At 43.9% G+C, this 10,000-nt stretch overlaps 1 protein-coding gene across 1 annotated transcript in view; it reads right to left on the reverse strand.

The window, feature by feature from the left end:
• The window catches only part of xrn2 (5'-3' exoribonuclease 2), a 34,229-nt gene extending 24,276 nt beyond the window's left edge, over positions 1-9,953 (reverse strand). Inside the window, exons 1-17 of the mRNA XM_034528343.1 lie at positions 9,729-9,953; positions 8,297-8,424; positions 7,694-7,805; positions 7,387-7,498; positions 6,773-6,831; positions 6,514-6,603; positions 6,312-6,384; positions 6,081-6,131; positions 5,826-5,983; positions 4,191-4,265; positions 3,833-3,966; positions 3,245-3,302; positions 3,053-3,160; positions 2,913-2,957; positions 2,464-2,598; positions 2,234-2,278; positions 455-543 (exon numbers count right to left, since the gene is read on the reverse strand). Coding sequence (XP_034384234.1) covers positions 455-543; positions 2,234-2,278; positions 2,464-2,598; positions 2,913-2,957; positions 3,053-3,160; positions 3,245-3,302; positions 3,833-3,966; positions 4,191-4,265; positions 5,826-5,983; positions 6,081-6,131; positions 6,312-6,384; positions 6,514-6,603; positions 6,773-6,831; positions 7,387-7,498; positions 7,694-7,805; positions 8,297-8,424; positions 9,729-9,803 — 1,547 coding nt within the window. The 5' untranslated portion in view covers positions 9,804-9,953. The remainder of the gene's footprint in view (positions 1-454; positions 544-2,233; positions 2,279-2,463; positions 2,599-2,912; positions 2,958-3,052; positions 3,161-3,244; positions 3,303-3,832; positions 3,967-4,190; positions 4,266-5,825; positions 5,984-6,080; positions 6,132-6,311; positions 6,385-6,513; positions 6,604-6,772; positions 6,832-7,386; positions 7,499-7,693; positions 7,806-8,296; positions 8,425-9,728) is intronic.
• Between the last annotated feature and the right edge of the window lie 47 nt (positions 9,954-10,000).

The raw sequence follows: 10,000 nt of genomic DNA on the forward strand, positions 1-10,000 counted from the left end.
GTTTATCAGCTGTATGAAAAAAAAAAATCTGATTTTCATCTTTCCGACGGTCCATGAACGCGTCATGCGTGACCAACGCTCCCGTTACCTTATTTAAAACAATGTTATTGTTCATTTAAAATCTCACCACAAATAAACTGTTTGATTTAAACTAATTCTGTAAAAAAAAAAAAAATTAAATTGTGAGTCACTCAGTGAAACTATGACATCATGAATGATTCATCTGAGACCAACAGTCACGTGACAACCAATCAGAGGAACAGGAAGTGAACACAGAGGAGAGGTTGTAATAGTTCAATATGTGCATCACATGGAAACTTGTCGTTTCCATATTTGTGTGTATATATATATATATATATATATATATATATATATATATATAATAAAAGGTTCTCTCATATACTTAAGAGGTCCACGTTGCAGTCGTCACAAGAAGCAGATTTTAAACGTTTACCTGACGTCGTCTTCGGGCTCCGGCTCGCTGTCGCTGTCCTCGGCTTTCCTCTTCACCCCCTTGTTGTCGGCGCTGGGCCCTGCAGACGACTGCACAGGGCGACAAAACCCACGAGAGAAACATCAGAAACCAACGTAGAAAAACCAAAACTCACATTAGAGCAACAGTCCCAACCAACATGACATCAGAGCTTATTATTGTTCAGCTTCAACACATATTTGTTGGCATTTAGCCTTTAAAAAAATAAAATAAAAAATGTTCACTGAATTTACAGCAAACCAACAATATGTATTACTTAAAGCATTACTTGTATCGTATCATCAATTATCGGTTTAAATTGTAATTTAAATACTTTAATTGCGTTCTTCATTCTCTGGTGTTTTCTTTACATTTATAGTAAAAAAAACTTTAATATAAATAAATATAAATCAGCCCGATCAGTCACTAGAATATAAAAAAATACAAAATGAATGAAGCATTATTACTTTAAAAGAGCTCCAACTAACTAACTGATAATCGACCGACAGTGAAAACACAAAAGATATTCAGTTTATTTATTAAAAGCAGTAAATCTTCACGACTGAGAAGCTGAAATTAGTGAATGTTTGAACGTGAGAAGAATTATTAATTAATTAATGTACTAAAATCAGTTCAACTTTTTGTATTGGGCAGACTGTCCTTTTTTTAATGTGAAATCATAATTGTGACGATGTTTAACAAACTCCATATTCATGCCAAACAGATAAAAGAAAGGTAGAGAATTGAATTAAGCAGTTTTTAGCAGCACGTATTGTATCCGACGTTGCTTCATAAAAAAAAGATAAAACCTGGATTATTAAATCTTTTCCCTGCGAGTCAAAGATGAACTCTCTGCTCGCTTGAACGAACGTTGAAAATAATTAAATAAAACTACTCATCCGTCCTGCGAGCCGAAGCCTTTGTGCCGGCTCCATTCATGTGCTAATGCGCCGCACATTTAAAGCTGTGCGTGGGCGTCAAACGGGAACGCGGCCGTGAACCGAAGCCCGGCCGCGGCGTGGACGCCGACCTCGGAGAGCGGCGCGTCGTAATGAAGAGGGGCGGCGTTTCAAAGAGGAATTATAACCATTTATATATATATATATATATCGAGGATTATGTTTTACTAGACGAGCTTTAGAGATTCTTGACACATCGATGCAGTCATTTAGTTTTTCGTGCACGTGCAGCAGAATAAAAACGGGGTTCAGCAGCAGGAGGACCTCCGTCACTCTTTGACGATGTCGGATATGCAGATTGTACAAAAGATGGAAATACGGCGACGACGGGGTTTAAATGGAGAGTTTTAGATTGTTACATCAAACACGAGTAACGGGTGGAGACCAGAACCTCAGAAGTTGAATCACTGTTTTTGTGAATGGAGTCCGGTGTGTTTGTAGAGAGAAAAGATAAATGTAGATTAATGTAAAAGGAGGTGAAGATATTCTAAATATAACGTTCAAATAAACTGATATTTATTCTTTTAGGGGTCTAGAATAGGTCCACAACAGAATTTTGCTCATCTACTGCAGTAAAACTCATAAACGCACTTCTAAACATCGCTACTGGCCCTTTAAGAGGTCACCAGCAAGTCCTACAGACCAACAAGAGGACCAGAACCAGAGGTTTATTCTCATCTTGCTGTTGTTCTTTGTCTATTTGTCCTGATGATCAGAAATCTGAACTGTTCTCCGCCCGACCAAGTCTGACATGTTATATTTAATAAACATATGGAGAATCAAACGTGTGCATTTAACTCACGTTGCCACCGTTCTTTATGGAGGCCTTCAGGGACTGAGCAGCATCCTGGATGAAAATAAACACTTCATCATCTCCGTGTTGGAGTATTTAAAAAGTCCTCCCTTCCCTGAACATAGCACGGCATGTACGCCGCGCCCCCTTATTGGTATTGATGCGTATGGATTGTATGATACGAGCGTCATGGAAACTACACACTGACCCCACCGAGGAAGACGAGCCGCCCGTCGTACCTTGTTGTGCTGCATCCTCATGTCGAAGGCCTGATGCCGGGCGTTCTGGACGGCCTCGGGTCGGTCCCTCCTCCCCAGGGCCTGAGGGGCGAACTGGCCCGTGGTCATGTGGGCGGGGCCTCGCTGCTGCTCCGCCTGAGAGGAAAATAAAATCAGTTGCAGTTTTGTTTTCCTTCTTGTGATTATTTTTAACATATTTAATAATAAAACATTCCAACTAAAGTATAAATGGATGTCTGATCACAAGAAAACTAAAATAAAAGACATACTTCTCTAATTATTAATACTAAACACGACTGCGTTTGTTGAAAATAAGAATATAAAATGTGGTTTAAATCGAAGTTCCATTTACTCATGAACTTATTACTGTATACATATTTTAAGAATTAGGGATGACTGATATTTTTATAAATGAACTATCAACAAGCAGCACCATCGTCTTCACTCACCTTCATCCTTCTCCGTTTGTCTTTCATTCTCCTCTTGAAGCCTTGCTGCAAGACAGAAACACCAAGCAATTAATTAAGATTAGAAATAATGAACTTTAAACTCTTCTCTAATAATAATAATCTAGTAATAAGTATCTTACGTCGTCCTCTTTGCGTTTCTTGAAGATGTTGTCCTCGGCCACGCCCACCGCCTGCATGATCAGCTCCACCCGCTCCAGGTTGACGTAGCCGTTCTCCGTCAGGTAGCCCTGAAACACAGCGCCGCTTTAAAAAGAGGCGGCTCGCCCGCGACGGGGACGCGCCGAGCGGCAGAAACGAGCGGCGACACTCACCCCGGTTTTGTGCACGACGTCTTTGTAGATGGTGACCAGTCGGTCTATCGCGCCCTCTCTGAGGGGCACAAGAACAACGGTTTAGAAAAGTCAGGAAGAGACGCCGATTGGACGTTTAGCTCAGACGGAGAACATTTGGAGCTCGACTGTATCCTAGAAATAAAATATATAAAAGGTCCGACGTCACTGGACAAAACGCACCGACTGGTTCAGAGTTGCATCCCAGATATCGAGCAGGCCAAATAAATATCTGGAGCTGTCGACTGTAACAAGAGGACCGTTACTGTATTTGCACCTCGAGCAGACGGGCTATAAATCTAAGATTGGGATTCGATCGGCCGGCCCGGATGCCGAGGAGACCCGCGTCGAGTTTAGATCTCAGTGAGGCGTGAACAATTTATCAGAACGTGGGCGACCGTCATCGACACACACGCGGGGGAGAGGAAAAAAAACAACAAAAAAAACACATTTCCTGATGTTGCCGCTTCAAAATAAAAGCTTTGAAACAAAAAAGCAGGACTTTTATTGTGAAGCACTTTCGAGGAAACAAAATGTATGTCTAATTTTTTTTTAAGACTCAAAGCTCACCTGATCTCCAAGGACGGGAGGTGCGGCAGGAAGTCATTCCCGACGAAGAAGCACATGAAGACCCAGTCGTCGATGCTCCTCTCGAAGTCGAAGGGGAACGGCAGGCTGGCCATGGTCAGCTCTCGGGCCAGGTACTGCACACACGGGGGGGGTATGAGTAATGGGTTTATACATTTGAATAAACACACAGCATCTTACAGCAGTCTGAATTAATGGAATGAAAACAATAAGAGTAAACTGTTAGCAGGACATGCGTGGAGAATAATGATGGACGGGTAAACAAATATTATTTTGTTGTCAAGCAGCGTCTCAAATATCACTTATTAAAATTTAAAAAAAAGAAGGAGAGATATCTGACCTCCCGCAGCACACACAGCCTGATGAAGATGAACTCCTGCTCGGACACCGGCATCGAGTCGGCGAACTCATCGTGCTGAAGGAGAAAAAAACAAAACAAGAAGACTCTTGAGACCAGTGGTCACGTTTCTAGTTGCAGAGACAGACAGTTATTATTTAAAAACAATTAACGGCTCACAAATATGACCAGAAAGAGTCAGATTGAGAGAAAACCAGACGGGAAGGTAAAATGATCAGAAGAAATGAAGTGGACAATATGATATGTTCACCCTTAGTTCTGGTATTTAAAGCTTAAACTTTTATGTTGTGTGATTCTTGCGCCCCCTGTGGACTAAAGTGGTAGTGTTGGTTCTGGTGCCCCCTGTGGACTAAAGTGGTAGTGTTGGTTCTGGCGCCCCCTGTGGACTAAAGTGGTAGTGGTGGTTCTGGCGCCCCTGTGGACTAAAGTGGTAGTGTTGGTTCTGATGCCCCCTGTGGACTAAAGTGGTAGTGTTGGTTCTGGCACCCCCTGTGGACTAAAGTGGTAGTGGTGGTTCTGGCGCCCCCTGTGGACTAAAGTGGTAGTGTTGGTTCTGGCGCCCCCTGTGGACTAAAGTGGTAGTGTTGGTTCTGGTGCCCCCTGTGGACTAAAGTGGTAGTGGTGGTTCTGGCGCCCCCTGTGGACTAAAGTGGTAGTGTTGGTTCTGGCGCCCCCTGTGGACTAAAGTGGTAGTGTTGGTTCTGGTGCCCCCTGTGGACTAAAGTGGTAGTGTTGGTTCTGGCACCCCCTGTGGACTAAAGTGGTAGTGGTGGTTCTGGCGCCCCCTGTGGACTAAAGTGGTAGTGTTGGTTCTGGCGCCCCCTGTGGACTAAAGTGGTAGTGTTGGTTCTGGTGCCCCCTGTGGACTAAAGTGGTAGTGGTGGTTCTGGCGCCCCCTGTGGACTAAAGTGGTAGTGTTGGTTCTGGCGCCCCCTGTGGACTAAAGTGGTAGTGTTGGTTCTGGCGCACCCTGTGGTCTAAAGTGGTAGTGTTGGTTCTGGCGCCCCCTGTGGACTAAAGTGGTAGTGTTGGTTCTGGCGCACCCTGTGGACTAAAGTGGTAGTGGTGGTTCTGGCGCCCCCTGTGGACTAAAGTGGTAGTGTTGGTTCTGGCGCCCCCTGTGGACTAAAGTGGTAGTGTTGGTTCTGGCGCCCCCTGTGGACTAAAGTGGTAGTGGTGGTTCTGGCTCCCCCTGTGGACTAAAGTGGTAGTGGTGGTTCTGGCGCCCCCGGTGGACTAAAGTGGTAGTGTTGGTTCTGGCGCCCCCTGTGGACTAAAGTGGTAGTGGTGGTTCTGGCGCCCCCGGTGGACTAAAGTGGTAGTGGTGGTTCTGGCTCCCCCTGTGGACTAAAGTGGTAGTGTTGGTTCTGGCGCCCCCGGTGGACTAAAGTGGTAGTGTTGGTTCTGGCGCCCCCTGTGGACTAAAGTGGTAGTGATGGTTCTGGTGCCCCCTGTGGACTAAAGTGGTAGTGTTGGTTCTGGCGCCCCCGGTGGACTAAAGTGGTAGTGTTGGTTCTGGCGCCCCCTGTGGACTAAAGTGGTAGTGTTGGTTCTGGCGCCCCCTGTGGACTAAAGTGGTAGTGTTGGTTCTGGCGCCCCCGGTGGACTAAAGCTCACCTCTCCCTTCTTCTCTCGCGGCGTCCCCTGACAGTCTTTGATCTCGTGACCAATCTGTCCGCAGAGCGCGCAGGGGCGGGGCTTGTTGGGCTTGAACTCCTCTCGGATGATGGTGAAGTTTGGCTCGTGGGTGGCCAGGCCCAGCATGATCAGATCGGCTGAAAAAAAAACGGGGGGGGGGGGGGGCGAGTTAACAACAATAGTTTACGGTTGCATCTCTTTTGGACGCGTCAGGCTGGAGGCGTGAAGGCTCACCATCGGCTCCGCACAGGCAGTGGTGCGTGTTGGGGTCGTGGTTCGGTTGCGCTGCCGAAGGGAATCACAAACACGAGTCAACGAGGATTACCCACATGGTTTCTGTCCAGGTGGTTCAAGTCAGTGCGCGACGTTTGCTTTGTAAATTTTTACGTTTTTTCTTTGTTAATTACGCGTCCTTAAAATTCGCTTTATGCACTTTTGAAGCACGACGGAGTTGGTCGGCCGTACCTCTCTGCCTCCTGATGTAGTCCATGATCTTGTGTTCTCCTTCACCGGGAACACTGGCATCGGACAGCAAGACCTGGGCAGTAAAGAGTGACTAAAGGTTAGTGAGGCTGAAAACAAACTGATTATAACAGTATTATTTATTGATTAATCCATCAATCGGTCTACTGGCTGTATTTTGAAGCCAGAGGTTTCAAACACACACCGTGATGTTCTTCCATCCCGGGTCGTTGCTGAGTCGGTCTGCGACGTAGTAGCGAAGACACTGAGCCAGGTTGTCCATGAACTCGGTTCCCTGGAGACAAAACAAGTCAGATGCTGGAATTCTGCTGCGATAAAATAAACCTTTATTTAAAAAGAACACCGACGAGCATTAACCCTCTTTTACAAATGCATCATGAAAAACAAACTGTTGACAATAAACATCGACACTAGTATATCCAGTAATGAGCAGAAGGACTTACTGGAGTGATGCAGTTGCTGTCAAACCTCTCTTTGATCTCATCGGGCGCAACGTAGCCTCCTGTGGAGGAATCGACTCGTTAGGTTACGTGGAGCACAAAGGGTTAAAAACACAGGGACACGCCCATCAGAGGGCACACCTGAGGTTTAGGATTCATTCAGCTTCTCTTTTTTATGTGAGACACGATATGTGGCGTTGCTCCTTTACGCAGGTGTGACCCCCCCCCCCCCCCCACACACACACACACACACACACACACACACACACACACACACACACACACACACACACACACACACACACACACACACACACACACACACACACACACACACACACACACACACACACACACACACACACACACACACACACACACACACACACACACACACACACACACACACACACACACACACACACACACACACACACACACACACACACACACACACACACACACACACACAGACACACACACACACACACACACACACACACACACACACACACACACACACACACACACACACACACACACACACACACACACACACACACACACACACACACACACACACACACACACACACACACACACACACACACACACACCTCTCCCGAGGATCTCCTCCGTGATGCGTTGCTTCTCCTCCACCAACTCGACGCCTTCTTTGGAGGCGCGAAAACGGCGAGAGCGCTGCTGGTTCATCTTGGCCCGGGGGGCCTGGCGGAGAGAAACAGGAAGTTCTTTTTAAACGATTTTCAGCTCTTATTCCGCCGACAGCAATCCAGAAAACGTTGGATCGTTACGAATAATAAAGACGACTTGGAACACGTTCAGGGAGTAAACTTCACAGTAAGCAAACCTCTAACTGGCAGTCGTCTATATTTAGTTCAGTTTCATCCGAACGTTACTCACCACTCCGTCGATGGCCATGTAGAGAACTCTCCGGGGGCGCACGATGTTGTACAGACGGTCGATGTACTCGAAGATGGCGACCATCATCTCGTCCTCGTTCTTGGGGGCGGCTCTGTGGACAGCAGAGGTCAGAATTAGTTAAAACACTTTGTGAACGGAGGAACTCACACCGACAAACTCTCAGATTTGCATCTTTTACCACCCGAAGAGTTATTTTTTGTTGCAACAATCAAACATTCAGGTTTGATTTTAGTAACAAAATACTGGAATTGTGCTCTTAAAAGTCCCTGAATCACTCTGAATGTAACCTCGTACCGCAAATACGTTTTTCTTCCCAAGGCAAAACCTTCAATTTGCTTGATTTGTCCGACCAACGGTCCAAAATATTCAATTCACATCATTAAAAAAAGACGCTAAAGTAAATCCAACGCTAGAGAACCGCATTGTGAGCCCTTTAAAGTCAAATTACTTAATTGACTTAAAACATCCGTTAGATTTACTAAAATGTTATCGTTATAAAATGTTATTTCGTAAACGACAGTTTTCCAATAAAAATCACTCAAATTAAAATGCAAATGAGTGTTAAAAGAGAAGGAACCCTACTTGTCCTCTGGATGTGTACACGGGTGAATGATCCCGTTCATGTCCAAGTACAAGTTGTCAAATTCCACCTCGTTGGGGTTCGGCTTCGTTGTGTCGACGGGAATACGGACTCCATTACATTCTTTACCCTGTGAAGATAAAAACAAGTCATCCTTCAGTTTATCATAAACATTCATCATCACTTCATCCTTCAGTTTATCATAAACATTCATTCTTCAGTTTATCATAAACATTCATCATCACTTCATTCTTCAGTTTATCATAAACATTCATCATCACTTCATTCTTCAGTTTATCATAAACATTCATCATCACTTCATTCTTCAGTTTATCATAAACATTCATCATCACTTCATTCTTCAGTTTATCATAAACATTCATCACTTCATTCTTCAGTTTATCATAAACACTCATCACTTCATTCTTCAGTTTATCATAAACATTCATCACTTCATCCTTCAGTTTATCATAAACATTCATCACTTCATCCTTCAGTTTATCATAAACATTCATTCTTCAGTTTATCATAAACATTCATCATCACTTCATTCTTCAGTTTATCATAAACATTCATCATCACTTCATCCTTCAGTTTATCATAAACATTCATCATCACTTCATCCTTCAGTTTATCATAAACATTCATCACTTCATTCTTCAGTTTATCATAAACATTCATCATCACTTCATCCTTCAGTTTATCATAAACATTCATCATCACTTCATCCTTCAGTTTATCATAAACATTCATCATCACTTCATTCTTCAGATCATAAACATTCATTCTTCAGTTTATCATAAACACTCATCACTTCATTCTTCAGTTTATCATAAACATTCATCACTTCATCCTTCAGTTTATCATAAACATTCATTCTTCAGTTTATCATAAACATTCATCATCACTTCATTCTTCAGTTTATCATAAACATTCATCATCACTTCATCCTTCAGTTTATCATAAACATTCATCATCACTTCATCCTTCAGTTTATCATAAACATTCATCACTTCATTCTTCAGTTTATCATAAACATTCATCATCACTTCATCCTTCAGTTTATCATAAACATTCATCATCACTTCATTCTTCAGATCATAAACATTCATTCTTCAGTTTATCATAAACATTCATCACTTCATTCTTCAGTTTATCATAAACAAACACATCTGGAGACACGTGGTTTTCATTGGACAGGAAACACAACACGTGACGTCTACAGAAAATGTAAATACAAACGTGACGTACAAGTACAGCTTATTTGTTACCATTAAAAAGGTTAAATGCGTATTTTAAACGTCGGTAACGAGTTTTAAAAACCCCACGCGGCGGTGAAATGCGTGTTAAAATGTTCCCGCGCACGTTCACGCGACACGTAAACGTCGCGGCTCGCGAGCTAGCGAGCTAACGCGCTAACGAGCTAACGCTCACCTTCTCCTCGACACAGTGCACAATGATTGACGCATATTTTCTGCTGAGCCAACGGAAAAACGCCGGGACTCCCATCTCCGGTGGGCTCGTTTATCTGTCGGCTTGTGAAAAAACTAAGTGAAGTATTGAGGAAAAACGGTTAAAATGGCTAAATTAAAACACGATATCTTGTTGTGAATGCGTCGGCTACGGCTACATGCTGTTGTCCATGGCCGATGTGGAGTGCTTCCGGATCAAATCGTCTTTATCCGGAAGCACTCCGGAAAATAAAT

This window comes from Cyclopterus lumpus, chromosome 24 (genome assembly GCF_009769545.1).
Source record: "Cyclopterus lumpus isolate fCycLum1 chromosome 24, fCycLum1.pri, whole genome shotgun sequence".
NCBI classification, from domain to species: domain Eukaryota; kingdom Metazoa; phylum Chordata; class Actinopteri; order Perciformes; family Cyclopteridae; genus Cyclopterus; species Cyclopterus lumpus.